At 44.4% G+C, this 21,711-nt stretch overlaps 2 protein-coding genes across 2 annotated transcripts in view; one reads left to right on the forward strand and one right to left on the reverse strand.

Annotated features, from left to right (window-relative positions):
* Positions 1 to 13,664, reverse strand: part of LOC125308653 (diacylglycerol kinase delta-like) — a 34,988-nt gene extending 21,324 nt beyond the window's left edge. Inside the window, 3 exon segments of the mRNA XM_048265216.1 lie at positions 4,094 to 4,174; positions 4,670 to 4,780; positions 13,506 to 13,664. Coding sequence (XP_048121173.1) covers positions 4,094 to 4,174; positions 4,670 to 4,780; positions 13,506 to 13,640 — 327 coding nt within the window. The 5' untranslated portion in view covers positions 13,641 to 13,664.
* Positions 13,665 to 16,801: 3,137 nt separating this feature from the next.
* LOC125308570 (inner ear-specific collagen) lies at positions 16,802 to 21,631 on the forward strand. Its single transcript, XM_048265133.1, has 5 exons — positions 16,802 to 16,829; positions 17,216 to 17,519; positions 18,984 to 19,064; positions 19,355 to 19,435; positions 19,703 to 21,631. Exons 1-5 carry the CDS (start codon positions 16,806 to 16,808, stop codon positions 20,626 to 20,628), a joined length of 1,416 nt encoding a protein of 471 aa, XP_048121090.1. The 5' UTR covers positions 16,802 to 16,805; the 3' UTR covers positions 20,629 to 21,631.
* Positions 21,632 to 21,711: the final 80 nt, after the last annotated feature.

Below are 21,711 nucleotides of genomic sequence, written 5' to 3' on the forward strand. Positions count from 1 at the left end.
CACACACACACACACAACAAAAACACACATAAGGCCCTTTCACACTGGCAAAATCGCCGCGATTTTATGTACCAGAATCGCGGAACGAATGTCCCTTTCACATAGACTGAGGCGGAACGGCGGGACAAAGTTTCTCGCCAAATTTACTACCAAGCCCCCTAGACATTTTGCCGAAGTTTTTTAAGGTTCCGCCACCAGTGTGAATGGGTCAAGGCGGAAAGGGAATCTGGGCGGGCATTTCAATGCTTTGTCCAGCCCACCACAGGAGATTGCAAATAAATCTAAATGATCAAAAGCAGCAATCGCAGAGACAGCACATTATGTCAATCTGTAAATTCACAAAGTCTCCAGTCATTCAATGCCTGCTAGAGTTGACTGTAGCTTGGAATGCAATCAGTTGCCATAATAAGCTATCTTAAAATCCAGCGATAAAACAAAGCATGAACTCATGAGCGTCTGTCTGCCCTATATGTATATCCTCTGATTGTAATGCTTATCTAGGCGATATTTGTAACATTTATTTTGTATTTGGCCTGTTATAAAATCATGTAGACTTATTGAACAATTGAAACACATTAGGAACCGCAAAGTTGGAGACATGCATAAAGACATTGCTGCAAATTTAAAACCGGATTACTCTGGAATGGCTAACTGTGCAGGGGAATGCTTTACACCTTTATGTTCGGTGCTGTTTATTCTGATATATGGTTTGTCATGTGTTGAGGGAAAGTTCGCGAAGTATTCCACCAAGATGAATGGGTAGGTAAGACGGGCGCAAAAAAATATGATTAAATTAAAGTTACTTTTCTCGCAAACCGTTTACCACAACAACTAACCACTAACATCGTTTAAAGGCTGAGAAAAAACTCTTTCGTGTGATACATGTGATGTATCGGCTACTTCGCAAGTAGTTCAGCAAATTTGGGTGGGACAGAAATACCTTTACAGAGCAGCAGTTCTGGCCATATCGGCTCTGGCTCACATGATGTAGCCTGTGCTTTAAATGCATTATCGCTTCACTACCCAACACGAGAACAAGAAAGAAAAGAAAAAAGAAACCAATGTGCTTATGTCGCGATTTCCGATAGGCCCAGGCCTAGAGAAAAGACAGCTATGGTAACCTAACAATTAGGATTTGCTTTGCCTACACTGCTGTTTGGTTGTCCCAAACTTTTGAGACGATCCATACTCGCATTAACTGAATCTTATCAACCCGAACTGCGATGTTGAGTGACAGGATGCAATGCCTAATAATCTCACTGCCTTCGGCATAACTGCTAACAGTGCGCCTAGGCCTACTGTTAAACACCTGAAAAATATTAAGCTGCTGTTTTCTTTCCATGACGAGCACTAGGCCTACGCTTGAATGATTTATGACTGAATGGAACGTTGCGTTTTTAAAGAACTGCTTATCACGTCGTGTGACAACGTTTACACTAATCTTCATCTTCTAATGCATCCTTATGTTGAGATGTCCATTCTCTTTGCCCTAGGCTATCATTTGTGCGCGAAGCATGTTTCAATTAAGACAGTACACAAGCTATTTTTATTGTTGTAATATTGAACGATTTCATGAATAAATTGTACGCACAGTACATTGTACGGCCAAGGCAAGGGGCAACTCTTCTCTTCAATTTCCCTTCCAAATTACGTTTTATTGTCTCAAGACATCTATCGCAAGAATTTAACATTCTAACAGCAACAGCAAAGCAAATGCAAGCTAACCAAAGTGCAGTCGGTTCTCCCGCCATGGTTTTTGAAATCACACACCTGCTGTATCTAAAAGCCTACGCACATAAGGCCTACGACTATCACTCTACACGCCCCCTATTGCACGTCACAATTTAATTTACTATAGCTGATCCTGCCTCCCCAAAATTCCGCATCATGTGAACAGATCAGCAGGCCGGCAAATATTCACCTCACTTTCAGACACAAAAAGACGGCAAAAAGACGTCCCCTCTTCCCGCAAATTTAGCGTGATCTCTGTGTGAAAAGGCCCATAGACACAGAAGTACAGACACTGTATTATTGTTCCCACATCCTTCTCAGAAACACAATCGCCACATTTATGGATATGTGCAACATTAACACACATAAGCCTACAGAACATACACACAAACACACACACATAGAAAGACACACACACACACACACACACACACAAACACATGCACACACACACATAAAGAGACACAGACACGCACACACACACATAGAAAGACACACACACACGTACACACTCATAGAGAGACACAGACACGCACTCAAAGACCCACACATAATGAGCAGCCCTGTTTAAAGGACCATTAGAGAGTAACACTCCGCTCTCTGTGCTCCCCCACCCAACCGCTGTCATTCCACACATTTTTCAGTCTTACTTCCAGGGAATGCTGCTTCACCACTCCGACTCCGGCTCTCCGGATAGCGGTCTTCTGTCTCTCTCTCTCTCTCTTTCTCTCTGTTGTCTTCTCACTCCCTGGTCCTCTTCTCTAGTCTCTCTATATGTGTATGTGCGTGTCTTTCCGTTGTTTGCAGAGAGCGTGTGGGGTTATCCAGTAACAGGGCACGCTGCCCCTCTCTTTCTGGTTGTCCGGCGTCGGCTGCTGTCGTTCCTGCCGGCTGGCAGTGGTGGTGATCCCTGTCAGGGAGTTTTCCTTTGGGAAGCCGGACGGCCAGTTCCTGCTGGTGCTCCGTGGGAAGACTCTTGGGAATGCTGACTCTAGCTCCAGGCCAGCCGGCGCTGGGATTCAGGGAATCTCTCGCCTGGCTCTTTTTCCCCGGTCAGGAAAGCTCTGCTTCCACTGACGCAAAGTACCGCTAGCACTTCTCTGGAGATAAACACTGGCTCCCAGAGTCTGACTCTCTCTCATTCTCTCTTTCTCTCTCTCTCGTTTACACTCTCCCTCTTTTCTTTCCCTCCTCCTTCCAGTCGTCCGAGCACTACGGACCTTGGAATAGGCTCCTCCTCACTCCGTCACTGGCTGACTCAGATAAACTTCCTGTCGTCACGCCAACCAGCCACGGGGGAGGGGGAAGCCAAATGGAGTGAGGCGGTAGTGATGGGGGTCGCCTTTCAGCTGGCCTGTGCAGCGGGGGAGGGGGACCTGAGACCCCCACCCCACAACACCCCACCCCCCAAACCCAAACTCCACCTCCCGGAAGCAAACCCATACAGACAAACCTTAGAAGATACACACACACACAAGCACGCACACGCACACGCACACGCACACGCACACACACACACACACACACACACAGAGAACACACAGGAAAACATTCTTTTCACACACAAACAGCTGATAAGACCAGATGACAAATTCCCTGAGCAGCCAGGTGCCCACACAATATGGAGTACACACACACACACACACACACACACACACACACACACAGATCACAGATCAAAGTCAAGTACAAAGGTAGAAGTTTTCAAGTAACATATAAGGCACATAGTTTTATTACCCACTTGTAAAATGGCCGTAAAATTACATTTTATTTCTTTTCATTTGAGTCCTCAATTCCAAAGAGCCCAAAACATCCAAAAGGACACACATTTTTTCTCACAGTAGACAACAACAAGACATATTTAGAAATGCTATATAATCCAATAGTCTACACCCACACACATGCAACCAGCTAAACACTCCTAAACATATGTTTACACACACACACACACAGCCACTCACACACAACCGGATATTCGCAAGCAAACAGAGCCACACCCAGCCATTACAGCTAAATTTGACCAAAGGGACGCTATAAATACACTTCAAAGGCAAAACTAAATCCCAAACTATTTCAAGACTTCTTGCGGTTTTCAGAGACAAAACTAGCAGTGGCCTCGTGGTTTTTTTACTGCACAAAACTAGCAGTGGCCTCGTGTTTTTTTTACTGCAAAGTTTTTACTTACTTGACCTTCAGCTCAATAGAATGAGTTCAGAGCAGTCGGGTTTATTGAAACACAATACATATCAACATTTCATTTTTCTAGCTGACCTAAAAAAAAAAAAACTAATTCCAGGAAGTGGTAAAAAAAAATAGAGAGAGAAAGAGAGAATGAGAGAAATTACACAAGTGTCTGACTCACGGTGAAGCTGTTGTTGACGTTCTTCGTGCTGGACTCTGCCACACTTGCGTCTGTCAGGTCCACTTCATCAAAAATGATGGACTGAACAGAACATAGGACAAGGTCAGGTCAACGCAGATGATGTCATGCAGAGGGTACAGACCAAAACCCCAGAGATTGAAAAAAAAAAGAAAATAGAGAACCCCGGAAATTTAAAATAAAACATTATAAATGTCAAAAGGCATTTGTTTATGAGTACAAGGATAAACTCATACTCAACACCTAAGCCTGTATACATATAGGAACTGAACTGAAAGGAACCCATCATAAACCTTTGTTATATAGTACAGTATATATATGTATATATATATATATATATATATATATATATATAACATTATGGGTTTAAGGGTTTATTTATGATGGGTTCCTGTTTTAAATCTTTAAACTATATGCACACACATATATATTTATATATACATATATATAAATATACATATATGTGTGTGTGTTGAACATTATGGCCTATGAAAAGGGGTTCTTATATGACAATATAAATCCCACTCTCTCACATACACATACACACACACAATATACCTTAGCTGTCTGGGCATAGTAGAGGGTTCTTCCACGCAGCTTGAAGTAGCGTCTTTTCCAGCGCTGAAAGGAATTTGTCTGTTTCATCAACTTTCCCTCTTTTAAAATGGTCTGGTGGAAAGAGAGAGAGATAGAGAGAGAGAAAGAGAGAGAGAGAAAGAGCGAAAGAGAGTCTTTATTGGCAGGGTTCACCACTTTATTTACCACCAGTTGACAGCAGTGTGCAACGATTCAGACCCCAAAACTATTCACACACACTCCAGCTCCAAGTCATAAAGCTTTACGCCGTCTGCATACTCATCAGGCTAATCAAAAGCATCACCACTTTTTACGCAACACGCCAGCCCCCAACCCACACCCCCCAAGACTTTACGCACAAACTGTACCGAAACTTTCCAGCCAGGGAACATGTCTGCTAAGACGAGTCTCAGGAGGCCAGGAGAGGTACACTGCGTATCTGAACATCTCCCTGGCTGCTCGCTCTCTCTTTATCTCTCTCTCTCCCCGAACACCTCGGCGGGGGCCGAGATCATCACCCCTGCCTCACGCTGAGCGCTGGGACCCGAGCCCACTGAGCGCGCTCCGCTGCCTGTCTGCCGTTACGCTGCTCTACTGATGCTGGCAGTGCGAGGGGGCTACGCCGCTGCCAGAATGCTGTGTGTGCTGGCATGGCTGAGAGGACACACACACACACATACACACACACACAGACATTCAATGTCTCTCTCACACACACACGGTTATTCTCTGTGTAATTCACACACACACACACACACACACACATACACACACACACACACACACACACACACACACTGGCATGTGTGTATTGACGCTTAGGCTCGGCTCCTGGTTCCATCACCCTGATTGAAGCTCACAGGTGGGGAGTTCCAGTCAATACCACAAGAATGAGACAGAGCCTTCTCTTCCCCCTGATCAATACCCATCAGAGGTCATACAAACACACACACAAACACACCTCAAATATGACATAACTAGGGTTGGGTATCGTTTCAATTTGAACGATTCTGATTCCAATTCCGATTTCTTATTTCGATTCCGGTTCCTTAATTCTCGATTCGATTTTTTTTTTTAAAGGCAGGGTCAAAAAAAAGTTTATGATATTTTAAATGAGCTAGCTAACCAACTGTCTTTCTCAGGGTATCTGCACATTTTCCAAGTGCAAATTTAAAGACTTTTTAAGACCTTTTCAAGACATCTAAATGAAAATTAAGACTATACCACAACAAAAAGATATATATGACTGTTTATGAAATAGTTTTTTTTCCCTACTAATTTTAACCCCCACCCCATTTTGGATGTCTACAGAAGTTACCAAATATATTTTGGAGAAAGAAAAATAATTGTGTGTGAATTACCTTCACAGCTATAAATGCCCAATTTTAGGGTCTGGGCTGCTTGCTTTTGAAGCTGGCTGTACATATTTGGTTTTGCTGAGGCTGACTGTTCTTCACCTGTGTCTGTAGTAGCCTAGGGCTACTTGCCAAAGACATGTGCACTGGACTGGATTCCCTTCAATATTTTTTTCAAAGTTAGACTAAGCTATTTACATATTTTAATAAGCCTACTTTATATAATTTACTATGTGCATCTATTGTCCAATATGCAGCACAGCAAATTAAAGTTAATCCACTACTTTACATTTTGCATACCAGTTGTATCTAAACCAACCAAAGTTTGACTGAAACATTGTAAAACCAAACCACCAACAAGACTTGTTTTAAATTAATTAAGAGACAGGTCCTCCTCGCATGATCCTGCTGAAAACTGCTGGTTTCATCTCAAGCACGCACGTATTATGAACGCACGTATTTTTATTTTTTATGTAGCAGTCGCCGACATTCAAAAAATATGCAGTTATATTTCACAACTTTTGCGAAGTAGGCCTAGCCTACTGGGAAACGCTGGCAAGCAAGCTGCTGGCAGATATTACAGGTAGGCTATTATAACTTAGACAGATATTTTCTTCCCTAGGCTAGGCCAGCAACACACGCTGGAAAGATGCAAACAGATCAACTTAACATATACAGTATTTCCTCCTGATTGCGAAGCACTGCACATAATTTGACCAGCAGTCTTCGCGTCCATAGTTTGTGAAACGATGCTGCGTCCGAGCAAAGACTTTAGATGCCAAGCGCAACTCCAAAAAGGAGAACAAATGAGCGTCTGGTTTCAGGCTGCACCGGACGCCGGACAGGGCTTTTAAAATCCATATGTCCGGCCTAAATTCGAACATGGCCAACCTATCGCTAACTGGCTTTCTAACTCTTTCTCCCGCTCATTCTACCATAGGCTCCCTCATTCCACGTAGGCTACCTGTCTATCTCTCAGGCCTCAGCTACACCACGAAAATGTCAGGCATATTATTTTGTACATAGGCCTACTGTATTATTACCGTTTTCACACCTTTAACCAAACCCGTGAAAAACATCTTCACTCTGCAACCACTACACTTCCTCCCATAGCCTATTAGCCTAGTCACTTATACAATTGCGTTTTAAATACACGAAACTGGATGGAGACATCACCCGCTCTCTTGCACTCGCTGGCGGTCCCATATGCACATTTAATACCTCTCTTTAGAAAATTCAGTTGTATTAGGGGTTTGCACGGACGTCACGTTCTGGCCGGTAACCATGGTAACCCAGCATGCGCGGCCATATTGGCGATACTCGGTGAATGAAGTACAATGGAGTATTATGCACTTTGGATATCTTACGTGATTGTAGCCGTGTCTAAACAACAGAAAAGCTCATCAAAATGTGTCTAAGATGCAAAGGCATATAGGGCAGGACTTGGACCACAAGAAAATGTGCGATGTTTCGAGAAATTACAGGGAGACGAAGTACCAAGTTCAACCACAAGCGCCCCCCTTCCTCTGATAACTTCTGGCATTATTCTCCTTTCTCCCTGGTTTTTTAATAACTTTTGGAAGTCGATACCTACACCAGATGTTTTTCTCAGTCTGACCTATTGGTACAACCTAAAACACGGCAATAACTAACCATTTTACTTGGACGGTTAGGGATTTTACTTCAGTGCCTAATGCTTTCTAATGAGGCGAGTATCTCCAATATGGCAACGTCCAAATCTGATGACACGCCGTGCAAACCCCTAATTTAAGACGTTTTAAGGATCAGCGGGAACCCTGCTTTCTGTATGAAATAGTCTGACATTCTCCATGAATTTTAATTCTATCAGAGAATGTCTAATAAGGGGAGAACTGCCACTCTCGGAAAACTTCCGGTTTCTGAACTGGTTGCCGTTCCTTCTGTGGTTCCACATGAGGGCGCTCGTCCACAAGTGAAGAATGCATGGAGGTCTATGGAGCTGTACCCCTCAAAATCCACTTTTCTCGGGATATAATTTTTTTTCAAGTAATTTGAGTATTGTATTCGAAAGGGGAGGCAAAGAAAATACACTTGGTTGAGTATTATATTTTTTAAAGTCACTTAATTGTTCTTAAAAGCCTTTCAAATGTGTCAATGATGTCATTCATTAGCACAATGCTAGCGTGTTATGTGCAACAACGACCCAACCTGTATGAAATCAAAAGGACATAAGTACTCGTTCATTCAACTTTTGACCTATAACCCATGTTGAAGTTATACAAACTACAATCAGATCTGAACGACAATCAGGTGAAAGAGACAATTTTAGCCGTCTAGCTCCATTGACTCCCATTCATTCTGCACTCATAGCGATCGCCCCCAGTGGAACTCTGGTGGAACTGCATCCAAAATTCGGTACAATGGGACTTAATACGGAGTGGCGAGGCTCTCCGTAGACGGGCTCTGATTCTATGAACTATGCGCTTCTTCGTTGGTGTTCAGCCGTTTCTTCTTCCGGTCGGCGGACTGGGAATCGAAACTAGGAATCGAAATTTAAACTTTTGAACGATTCCGGGAAAATCGCAAAGATAGTCCCGATTCCAACCAATACTCGATATTCAACACCCAAGCCTAGACATAGCGCTACTTACTTAGACAGTGATAATATCTGTCAGCAAATATTGAACCCTAGCACACACCATTACAAAAACCTAGCCTACTGCTCTCAACCCACCATCATTAGGCTTTAACATATATGCATACAAAACACTACACTGGACTCAAAACACACACACACACACACAATACACACATGCTACAATAAACGACCAAAATACACCCTGGGCTTACACTGAACACACAGTGACCACGGCAACTGTGCAATCTTGAAACGATCGCTTGGCCCGACAATTATGAGAAACAAGTTTCTTGGCCTGTCATTTTCCCCTGGTGAGAGACCACCCCAGCAGCGGCGCGTGTTCCCCCAACCACCAGCAGGGGGCTGCAGAGCCTCACAGATCCAGCAGCCGAGCCACACTGAGCGCGCTCCCAACTCACCAGGGACCTACCCCATCCATCAGCGGGAAGCCAAAAATAGTCGAGACCAGCTGGAACGGGGGAGGTGAAAGGCGGCTGAGATGAGGAAAGGAGGAAGAGAGGAAAGGAGGGAAAGAAGAAGGAAAGGACAGGAAAAGAGAGAGAGAGAGAGAGAGAGAGAGAGAGAGAGAGAAGAGAAAAAGAGAAGACGAGGAGAAAGGTGGAGGGAAGAGAAGTGAAGAGGATGTGGGGAGAGAGATGAAGGAGGAGAGGTGAAGTGGCCATTGAGAGCCATCTGGGTTCGCTCTCCATCTCGCCCCCTTCACCACAACACACACAGCTACTGCCTCAGCCGCCACAGCCTTAACACAGCCTTGTTAGACGGAGGTCTCTCTCTCTCACACACTATACACACAACACTATAAAAGGGACCGGTCTGACCACAGTTGCTTAAAATTAACATTCCATGACATCACATCACACACACACACACCACACACACACACAAGTAGACAGGAAATAGATGAAAGGAGCTAAAATTAACCCGTCCTGATAAACACAGCCGCAGGACCATATGAGCCCAGACGGCCCGAAAGGAAAGACAAGAAGGAAAATCAACAGTGGAGGAGTACATACAGTGTGACACACCTGCTTACTGAGGGCTTCCATGCGCAGGACAGGAGGGCACACACACACCACACACACACACACACACACACACACACACACACTTCCACTCCTTATCTTCCTCTTCTCCTCACTGTCTCCCGCCGGTGCCGGCGCGGTTAAGCACAGCTTCGGGTTTCCTGGCGACACACTGGCCGGAGGCGGTCAAACACACTTTCAACGGCGGCCTTCGGTTAATATCTGTCCCCGCACTCAGACATATACACACAGCACACAGGCTCCCTGTCACACACACACACACCGCTTCGGTCTATTTTAGTCAACTCTCGGTTTCTCTCACTCGCTTTCTTATTGAAGCCCTCCCCTCAGGGTTCCCATAAGACGCTCTTGAGACAGGAAGCTTGACCTATGTGTGTGTGTGTGTGAATGCGTATAAGAATATGTGTGTGTGTGTCCACGTGTGTGTGTGGTTGAATAAGAGTCAGTGCTGTGAGCATCACAAAGGAAGTGGTGAAAGCTGTGCTGAGCATCTAAGCATTCAGATGTAACCTATGCATGCTTTTTTGTGTGTGTGTGTGTGTGTGTGTGTGTGTGTGTGTGTGTGTGTGTGTGTGTGTGCTGGTACCAGTGCAACTGCGTCCCGCAGCCAGAGAATGCATGCAGGTTTACTAGCAAATCTTCCCTTATGGCCTGTCCACACGGAGACGTTTTTTAGGTTAAACGCAGAGGTTTTGCTTCGTCTTGGCCGAGCGTCCAAACGAATCCTGTAAACGCACTGCCCGAAACCGCACTTTTCTGAAACCTGGTCCCACAGTTGAAAAATCTGAAACCGTAGCCCGTTTGAATTAGTTTTAGACAGCGAAACGGGCACATCCTGCTTATGTATCGATGATGTCATCGCCACACCTCAGCTGCCCTGGACTTGCACTTATAGTATTGCCTAACAATACTAGTTTTCATACATGACATTACCTACGATTACACTCCATAAGATAAATATCACAACTGGTGCTGCGCAGCGCCGATCTTATGACTTGGAAGGCCTGAACACTGTTTTTCCCGGTGTTTTTTTATGCATTCTAGCTACTGTCAGTGACGCGAGAGAACTTAAGTTATTAGGAGAGTGCAGTGTAAGTTTAGGCTACATTAATTTGTGCGTAGTGCCAGTGTCATTCATTTATTTTACATGTCTTACAACATACATGCATTCACAGTCGAGTGAAATCAGATATAAGCATAGGCCTACAAAGACGCTTAGAACTCACGTTAAGCCGATGGTAGCACACTGAATGCGAATGTGCGATTTGATGCAGGCAAAAGTAGGCTATTGACTGTTACGAAGGTTTTATAGCAATATTATAAATGTGGCGACAGAATAGCCTAGAACTTGGGTAAGCCTTGCGTTTAGTAGCCTAATTGCGGTGACAGCCAAAACTAATGTGAATCACGGACTATCCTACAACCAAAGAAAGTAAAGGTGATTAGTAGGCCTACCTGCGTTAGCCAAATAAAGGACGGGACTGCACCCTTCACAAACCGTAAAATAAAGTTTATTAGTTTTACAGTTGACTACAATTGACAGTTCACCATCAGTCCACACAAACAATTCTGGTTTCCTTGCACTAGCCATTTAAATAAGTAGCCTATTCTGTCTGTTTGTAAAGCGCAAGTTTTGGTCAATTTCTGTAAAGAAACAGTGCCACCTATAGGCCTGGGGTATGAAGTAACGTGTTGAGTCGTGTTGAGATGGATCCGTTTGGACGCAAATATTCTTGATACGGTTCCAGGGAAGACGGAGGAAAAAAAGATCGGTTTGGTACGTGTGGACTAGGCCTTAATGTCCACACTGGCCACTCCATGCAATCAGATGCTAATGCAACTCAACGAGCTCGCTAATTACCTATTCCGCAATTCACACCAGTCATTACCATACATATTACAATTGATTAATACACCCCGCGCTCACAGACACACAGCGGCAGTTCACCCCACCACATCCCTTCAAGTGGGAGAGTGACTGAAGAGGACAAGAGGCCTGGGGGCCTTTCAAGAGGTTCTCCACAAAAAAACAGACATTCTATTTCATCTATTTTCATTAATTTCATAAGCATGTTGGTTGGAACTTCAACAAATGGATATCGCAAAAAAAACTTTAGATCTAAGCTCCACAGACAACATTTTACACACAAACTGACCTGTACAGTGTACAGAACTGCAAAGATGTATAACCACTGAAAATTGGTAATATGCATCCAGCAAAAAACACTCTGCCAAAGACAGAACAGGCTGAATCTTCATCTGAATCACTTTTTTAGCACAGTCATCTCTACACTGGCTGGTGATGTACTCGGACTGTAAAAGCAAAACTCCTCAAAAGGACAATCCTCCTCAAAAACCTCTTCAGTTTCTTCCATGAAGCAGCACTGATATTTTGTGAGCATGCAATGTGGGCTAGCAGACAGGAATGAACTTACACTGAATTGAATAACAGTTTGAGTGTTTCTAATTCCAGAACTGAGGTTGCATCGTGATATACTGGCACATATCTGAGTCACACTCCAATATGTAATTCCAATCGAGTAGCTCAATGATCAGTTAATTACATTGTAGTTAGTCTGGTAAAGTAGGCCAACACCCGCCAGCTATCAGAACAGGATGCGGCGAGCGACATCAAATGATGGACATATGTTGGGATCTGGGTCAAAAATAGGCCCTCTTTGACCTTCTGCTTCTAAAGAGAGGACAGTTGCTACAGCAACCTTTTGAGTGACCCCTTTCATCACACCTAGAGCCCTTTATACGAAAATACAGAATTGGCTTGAAAACTACACGACCTTTCGTCTAACACAGGGGGTTCATTGAGATCAGACAGTTTTGATTCCACTTGGCTCCCGTTCAAACAAAACGAAAAAAACAAGAAAAAGAATAAGCAGAGCAAGAATAAGAATTCCCAAGCCATACTTTCCCTATTAAGATAAATATGAATTATTTTATTACATTTTCCTACCACCCCTACATGCATATGCCTTCATTTAGATTAGGATCTATCATAAAGAACACGTTGAGGTAAAGCCTGTCATCAATTCCACCGCAGCATAAATCATTGATGCAAAAGAGTACCTTCTACCTCGAGTTAGTTTAGGATCTTAAAAAAAAAAAACTCAAAGAACGCTGGTCAAATAGTAAAGTAATACTTCTAGAACACAGCGTCGTATAATTTAATCTTTACCTACACGGACAAGGAAAGGCAAGAACAACCCCTTTTCATTGTATTATTCTGGAATAACTTAACTAGTAAGCCATTAAAAGACGAAGACGGTGTAACTTTACACTCGATTCAAGCGCTCTCAACCGCTGTTGCAGAGTATGAAGGCTATTATTTTTTCGGACGTTCTTTTTTCATAGGCTGCAGATGCACGAGGACATTTCAAGGTTCTATGATGATAGCAAACTGATGCAAATTTACAAAATATAACTAGCTAATGCAAACACACTTTAAGTATAGCCTAACAGTGGACATCGTCCGCAGTGGCGCGCTTACACGTACCGCTGCGCATGTTATTAGATAGCCAACAGCAGACAAACACCGTAATACATAATGGCTTAATCCACACCCTCCGTAATACCGTTATATCTCTATCCGCTTCTTGGCTCGAGCCAGAACACGTCTGAAAGACCGAGCCAGCGAGTTCCGTCGTGTAGGAAAACTCGAGGCTGTTAAATGGCCTTGGTGAATTCGCTAGCTCCGAACAGCCGCATATGTGCAAAGCGATGGCTCGTTCTTGAGCATTTTCCGCCATAAAAAGAAAACAATGAATTACCTTGCTTCTGATCTGCCCCGACGTGGAAACTTTGCGGATCAGTTTTTGAGGTGAACCGTGTTCTTGCTCCGGTTCACTATCCGAAGATTCCTCCAAGCATCTAGCTGCGGCCTCAGCTGCGACCGCCACCGCCATCCTTACATTTGCCCTGGGGGAACCATACGTGTAATGGATGGAGAGATTCAGCTCCACCATGCGGTCAAGACAAGATACTATGGCTATCCAGTGTATTGAAAAACTACTCCACCTGGTGGTCACCTTGGTAACGTGATGAAACTGAGGCACCCGGCTCTTCACATAGAAAAAATATAGAGGCTATTAGATTATATTAGGTTCAATTTTTAAGATATAGAGGACATTAGATTAGATTTGATCAGATTCAACTATTAAAGAAAGACTGTTATTTATGGGGGGAAATGTATTTGTTACATATTTGTAAGCGTTGTCATAAGTAGGCCTAGGCTAGGCCTAATAGCAACTTCTTAGGGGCTGAAGTTAATTAGTCGTTTCCAGTAGGATACACAGCTCAAGCAGTCGGCAGTCTGTGTTTCCTCTGCACGACCTCTCTCTACATTGGTTAGTCTTTTTTGACACATTGATTTTAAGGCCTTGCAACCTCTTTCTCTTACGATATGATTTGTTGAAGCATTTCCAATAAAATGAAATGACATTAAACTATTCAAACTTATTTTTTGACCAAGGAAAATTTGGTTTTATAAAAAGGCAAACCAGGAGTCAGGACTAGTTTCCAGAAACTCATGACATAATGCAAACTATGAACAGGGCTTGGAGGTATGGAGCAACTTCAGTGTTGACAGCGTCAAGGGACACACTGACCTATGTGTGTGATTTATATTGAAGGCACTAAGCACATGTGCTATGTCATATCTGTATAAGAACCGCTTTTACATTTGTTTTCTGAAGGTTTTCCCATGTTTATGGATGTTGCCAGTGATCACATGAGAGTGAAGTCCACTCACCTGAATTACCTTGAGGCTGAGTGCCTTCAGATTTCCCAATCTAGCTTCCTTCATAACAGGAACATTGGTAATACAACATAGATAATACATCTTAAAAGTATTTTTTAAAATGAGGAAAGGCAATAAACAAACATGCATACATACACATTACACACACATGCACATAGTATAACTATATATACTCTTTTGATCCCGTGAGGGAAATTTGGTCTCTGCATTTATCCCAATCCGTGAATTAGTGAAACACACTCAGCACACAGTGAAGTGAAGCACACACTAATCCCGGCGCAGTGAGCTGCCTGCAACAACAGCGGCGCTTGGGGAGCAGTGAGGGGTTAGGTGCCTTGCTCAAGGGCACTTCAGCTGTGCCTATTGGTCGGGGTTCGAACCGGTACCAGATCCGAAGCGCTAACCAGTAGGGCACACACATGCACTAACCAGACATGCACACACATGCACTAACACACACACACACACACACACACACACACACACACACACACACACACACACACACACACACAGACAGTGTGGAAACAGGGTCATTTATTGGGTGTAGACAGCAAGGCTTCATTCTGCTTTTTGTGTGTTGGGCTGTGTTTGGTGGGCTCGAGTTTCTTAGCTGTTTTTAACTCATTATGGCACACTGAGAAAGAGCAAAGCTCTGATTCTACCAAACGGAACCAGGGAGGGTGACAAAAATTGGGTCCTCCTGATGTAAACACAATCCTACACACACACACACACACACGCACACGCACACACACACACACACACACACACACACACACACACACACACATACACACACACTTCCCTCTGGTCCTTTGTGAATTTGTACATCCTTTAATGTCTTTCAAAGGAGTTCAAGGTAGACCTTTGATTTCATCCTTCCATCTTCCTCTTCCTCATACTTTAGTCTCTCTAATGACCTCTTCTCTTTCTGTAAGGTGATCATAGCATGGCAAGAAATACCCGTTGTTGTTAGATAATGTGGGTCAAACACTGAGTCCATATTCATCTTTCAGTCCATCTCTCTTTCAGTTCTTCCGCTATCAGTCCATCTTTCTTTCCGTACTTCTGTCTTTCAGTCTATCATTCTTTTAGTCCTTCTATCCTGGCCCTGTGGTCTGTTTCAGTCATGCGAAAGGGTACTCACTTCTCATCAGGAAATCCGAGCGTGCGTCTGTAGCACATTCATGAATACCCTCTATTGTAAATGTCCTCATCACACTGTGCTGTATTTGGATCATGTAGTGTTATCCATCCTACACCACAGATGAATTTTGGAATGGTCTTGTGACCTGATTGATTTGGTGAATATGTTATGTGACACATTACAGAGCAAAACAGTTTAAGCCTCCAGTCTTTCATTTCACATTACAGAGCAAAACAGTTTAAGCCTCCAGTCTTTCAAAGTTATAAACTTTGTATTACATATTTTAGTCTCTGTGTCTTTGGCATCAATAGCATGTCTCCTTCACTGTCTGTTGGTTCAGCCTCAATTATATTTAAAGTGCTGACTCCTGTTGCTGATGTTATCAGACAGGTATAAGGTGAACACATGGAGATGTGCCATGCACAGCAAAAGTGTTCTTGTCTCATGTACGTTCCCTATAGCAGTCTCAGGGCAAAATGCTGAGATGGAACCATCAGTAGAAAAATCATAAGCTCATGAAAAAAAAGGTTCTTTAAAGCACCTATACGGGGGGAAAACAACAGCATGTGAGTTCACCACAGACCTGATGTGACCATGTGTCAGAGTTTATTATGCAATAACCTATGAGACAAACAAAGAGGCTCTCGTCAAAGTTTAATTTCCTTCAACGGAGAGGGCGGAAAAAAAATGAGTAAACAAACGCTTGTGTATACAAGAGACATCACCTTTGCTCACAAGAGATGTATATGGCCTCGACTGGTTCACCTGGGCATTCTCCATCTCTGGGCCCAATAATGAAATCACACCATGGGGACCCGCGGCCCTCTCGGGTTACCTGTGTGTGGTCAGGGGCGCTCACTTCAGCTATATCACCTTCACAAAGTGCCCGTTCACAAAATGCCCGTTCTCATTAGTTTTGTTTTTTCTCAGGCCTAATGAGGTCATCTGCACCTGTGAAAATGATATACTGTAGGAGCAGAAGGCCCCCCTTTTTACTTTTTTGGCCACCTGACAAAGGAGGGCCTCCACCACCACCGCTCCTCCACCTTTCAGACGGCTGTGGTGACAGTGGTGTGGGCGGAGTGCGCTGGAATGTACAGGTGTATAAGAGGAGTTCTCTGGCCCCCTCCAGGCTATGCTCTCTGACTCACCTGAAGGAAGATGACGAGATTCACATGTGGTTCGGTAAGACTGAGGACACTGACCTTATGGGGGGTGGACTGGCTGATTTGCTGGCTAACATGGGGATGTAGTTTAAGTATGAGTTTGGTTTTAGCAGTCTCAGGGGTTTAAGATGAGTTGGGGCCCAAACCAGATTTTTTGGGATGAAGCAATGCTTGAGACCATTAATTCTAAATTGGACCATGTTATACAAACAAAATGTTTTTATGCTTTGGATTTATATCACATAGGTCAGTATAATTTATTATTATTACCTATGTGATGTTTATTTACATGTCAAATAACTATTTATGAACTGACCCAGAAATATATTCTGTTGAGTGAAGTGAAGTGAACAGTGAAGTGCTCCATTCTCAAGCATTCTCTTCAACTTGACTGTGTCTCCACAGACTATGAGAAGCCTTGTGGCTCTGCTGCTGGGGGTTGCAGCATGCTCAGCGATGACCCCCCCTCCGTATCCTCCCCCAGGTACCGACTACAACATAGACAGAGGGCGCATGCTGCCCTCCAACGACCCAATGATGATGGGCGACATGGGGGAAATGACCGGCGACTTTGACACCAGCTACTGCGAGATGCTGCTCAACTCGCCCGTGCCCCCCACCGCCGACCAGGTGCCCTGGTTCTGCATCTGCCACAGCTGCAAGGGCACCCCAGGGCCCAAGGGCGAGAGAGGGGACCTCGGCCTGCAGGGTAAGACTCCCATAGTTGATTTATGTGTTGCCGTTGGTCAGTGTTTGTGGAGTGTTGTGTTGAGTTAGCTGTGTACTTAGGTGTGAGACTTGACTTATATTCGGTTGTCAAGTCCTACGTCACGGGCCCAACAGCTTTTTCGTCCATAAACGTTTGCTAGTGCAGCCAGCCGGTTTTCACAAGCTGTAAACCTTGTTACCATCACCTTCATTTTGGTGAGGGGTAATCGATCGAGTGTGTAGCTGTGCAGCCAGATGATATGATCAAGGGTGTCGTCCAGGCCTCTGCGAAAAACAGGATTTTTTTAGGTTGTGGCAGCAAGTAAGTAGTAGGATGACAATTTGTTTCTCTGAATAGCAGGAAAAAATCATTTCTTTTACTGTCTATGGAGAAAAATGAGCAGCTCTGGGACCAGATGGACCTGGAAAAAGAATTATAGGCACATTATTGCATCATCACTTAACGACCAAATATATCTTTGCATTATCATATGAGCAGTGTTGGGCAAGTTACTTCAAAAGCGTAATGCATTATTTATTACTTGTTACTGTCATCTCAAAGTAATTTGTTACATTACAATATTACTGTCTTTGAATTGTAAGGCATTACACTACGTTTACATTACTTTCACCAAAATAACAGGAAATATGGATTTGGTGTTCTCAATAGATCTTCATGTGTTCAATGCAGCTCATTACACGGCAAGAGGTGATGTGGTATGGCATAACTGAGCTAGGCTTAAGGCTAACAAAAGAACAAAATAATGTTTGCCGTTATGGCTAATGGGACAATATAGGCCCCAAGGCCAAAGGTCACTCACAACTTAATATAGTAAACTATAGCCATAGTGAAATTGTATGTTGACTTTAAATGGTTCTCATCATTGCTGGTTGCCTTTCCTTCCACTTACAGTGGTGTAGACTTAATGCAAATAGTTTGAGAATAATGGCTACAATCTTTGTCTGTAAAAGCAACATTTTAGTTATTCTCACTGCTTGAAATGAGAAGTATAGCCTAACCATATTAGATCTGTTGCATGAATGGCAGAGATAACTCAAATTCCCTTTCTACAGTCATCTAAACAAGGCAATCAAATTCCAGGACCAGCATAGATGACTTTTTTAAATTCTTGGATAATCTTCTCTGGTGCCAATCGAGCATTTCTCAATTTTGGATTAAAAAGCAAAGAAACTTCAGTTACTGAGAATTGTACCGAGTAAAATATTACTGAAATTGTATTGGTAATGCCTTACATTACTGCATTGCAGCAAAAAGCAATGCATTACTGTAATTACATTACTTTTTTAATGCATTACTCCCAACACTGCAAATGAGTGGATGATCAGTTTGACTAAATCTCCAATGTAGATGCTCCTGTCCTAGCTGGGTGTATGGTTTTTAGTTGTGCCCTTTATTCTGTGGTGGTGTCTCTGATCTAAGCCCCCCCCCCCTCTCTCTCTACAGGCAGACCCGGCAGCCCTGGAAGGAGAGGGCTCACAGGATTCCAAGGTCGTCCAGGATTCATGGGCAGACCAGGACTAAAAGGTTTGATTTCATACTGGAAAACATACCTGCATATATCGTGTTTAGTGGTAAATATGTTGTAGGTAATTTATTTAAGGCACTAGAATGAAGGTCATGTTGTGTTTGGCATGATTGTGAAAATCTTTGTAATGAAGACCTTGGCTAAACATGGCTATTATGGGTATCATACAATGAGAACAGTGATCGGATTGAATGTGCATTGGGTGTGTATTATTTGAATGCATCTGTAGTCACCTGAGTGCAGATTTCACCTGTGCCCATTATCTCCCACACCTGGCCCTATCCCACAGGTGAGAAGGGAGACGAGGGTCTGAAAGGAGACAAAGGCCCTGTGGGATTCACCGGAGCCAAGGGAGAGCGCGGCTTCAAAGGTGAGTTTGCACCTGTGGTTCTCTCTCTCTCTCTTTCTCTCATACACACACACACACACACACACACACACACACACACACACACACACACACACACACACACACACAAGCTTGGCCTGTTTACCACAGGAAAAGTTTGTTAACGTTCTAATCATTTAAAACATAGAATGGAATAGAATAGTATCCTTTCTTCTATACCTTTTTTACATTATTTGGGCAGATTATCCATTTTGACAAAAGAGATGACATTTTCCGACTGTGTTTCAGGTGATAAAGGAGACGCTGGTGTAGCTGGACCTCCAGGCCTAGCGGGACCCAAGGGGGATGACGGAGAGTGCCCTGAAACATGCGAGCCTGTGCAGGGTTCTGCCGGAGAACCGGGCCTTCCTGGACCTGTCGGACCCAGAGGTCTGCCTGGGGTAGCTGGGGTGGCAGGACCAAAGGGGATGAAGGGCGACATGGGCGTCATGGGGTTGTCCGGTCAGCCTGGGCCCGCCGGACCAAAGGGTGAGCAGGGGCAGGAGGGTGAGTGCAACTGCCAGGATGGAGACACAGGGGCCCCCGGCACCCAGGGGCCTAAAGGCGAGATGGGCGACCAGGGGCAGCAGGGTCCCAAGGGGGATGGGGGGGCCGCCGGCCCCAAGGGTGACCAAGGAGACATGGGCATGACGGGCATGCCCGGGCCCTGCACCCCGACTGTCCAGTCGGCCTTCTCCGCCGCGCTGGCGTACCCCTTCCCGATGCCCAACAGGCCCGTCCCATTCCCTGCCGTGCTCAACAACATGCAGGGCCACTTCAACCCCTCGCTGGGCATGTACACGGCGCCCGCCAACGGCACCTACGTCTTCAGCTACCACCTGACAGTGTACAACCGCGTGCTCAAGGTGGGCCTCTTCCACAACTTCCAGCCGGTGGTGAAGACCACGGAGTCGGCCGAGCTGGGCACGGCCTCCCAGACAGTGGTGCTGCACCTCAACCAAGGGGACCTGGTGTGGCTCCAGGTGAAGGACAGCATCACCAACGGCATATACACCAGCAACGAGGCCAGCAGCACTTTCTCCGGCTACCTGCTGCAACCCGACAACTGCGACGTGGCCCACTTCCGAGACTTCTGGCCCGAGCCTATCAAGGGAGAGTACAACTGGGGAGAGCTGGAGATGCCCACCACGGCCGCCCCGACCATGACCCCCTAAAGCCTCCCAGAGCACTCTGGAAGTCACATTCCCACCACCAACTTTCCTGACAGCATCCTCAATGATATTCCTACCGTCATTCAAAACAACCATCCATACCTCTTTCCGATTTCTTAGGAGGACGTTCCAGAATGGTTTAGATCTTGTACTGCACAAACATTCATATATTACTGATTTAATGAGTTTTAATTATATATCATAGATTGACTTTGAAACTACCCATAATTAAGCTCTGCACTACTGTCAAAATGAATATATATTTTTTCAATAACTCTCTAAAGACAAGTACTCAGTCATTCTCTCATTCTATAGTCTGATGTGCGTGTTTTCTTCCCATGCTGTGTCACTCCATCGTTGTAAGCTATGTTTAAGTGAGTGTGTTTGCATTGTAATCTGATTAGCACCTCATTGTTGCATCTCCTTCAACGGTGTAGGTTTCCCCTGAGGACCACAGTAGGACTTGTCTCCTGGCAAAACCCTTTAGAACCTGTCCTTTTGTAAAGTGATCAGAGCCCATGTCCTGGGACATCAGACACTCTCTGTCTCTCCACCCACTCCCAAAAGGCTGGCGTCTGAATAGCAGGACCCCATTAGGGGGATCCATAGAGGAAGTGAGGGCGTACCCCATAAAGAGGGTGGGAAAAGTCACATAGGGACGAAGGCCTGCAATTAGGTCAAGTTCTGATGGGAGTAGCCCACAAGTACCCTCCAAGCCCTGGAAGTGCTGTTATGGCTCTGCTGGTGATGTGACCAAGTGATGAAGAGGAAACAGAAGAAGAGAAACAGGCCTGAGAGTCTGGGTCCTCTGGTCTGTATTAGAGTAATGGTCTGGGTCCTCTGGTCTGTATTAGAGCCTTGTTATTGGCTTCATGCTGGATAGCTACAGTTCCGATGCCTCACCTTCCAAAACACACTGCATGAGTTGATTCCAATTCATATTCAGCTGTTCTAATGTTTTACTCTGTACATTGTTTGTCCTTGATAAATAAACTATTGATCCAAATGTCTCCTAGTTATATTTGGGGTACTGTTACAGATGGGGTGAAAGATGTTTCATCTCTATATACATTACACAAGTTACAA

This window comes from Alosa alosa, chromosome 15, assembly GCF_017589495.1.
Source record: "Alosa alosa isolate M-15738 ecotype Scorff River chromosome 15, AALO_Geno_1.1, whole genome shotgun sequence".
Lineage (NCBI taxonomy): Eukaryota > Metazoa > Chordata > Actinopteri > Clupeiformes > Clupeidae > Alosa > Alosa alosa.

Coding starts and splice junctions, on each gene's coding strand:
- LOC125308570 (XM_048265133.1), top strand. CDS start 16,806: ATGACGAGATTCACATGTGGTTCG. Junction 17,520..18,983: donor AGGGGACCTCGGCCTGCAGG/GTAAGACTCCCA, acceptor CTCTCTCTACAG/GCAGACCCGGCAGCCCTGGA. Junction 19,065..19,354: donor GGGCAGACCAGGACTAAAAG/GTTTGATTTCAT, acceptor CCTATCCCACAG/GTGAGAAGGGAGACGAGGGT.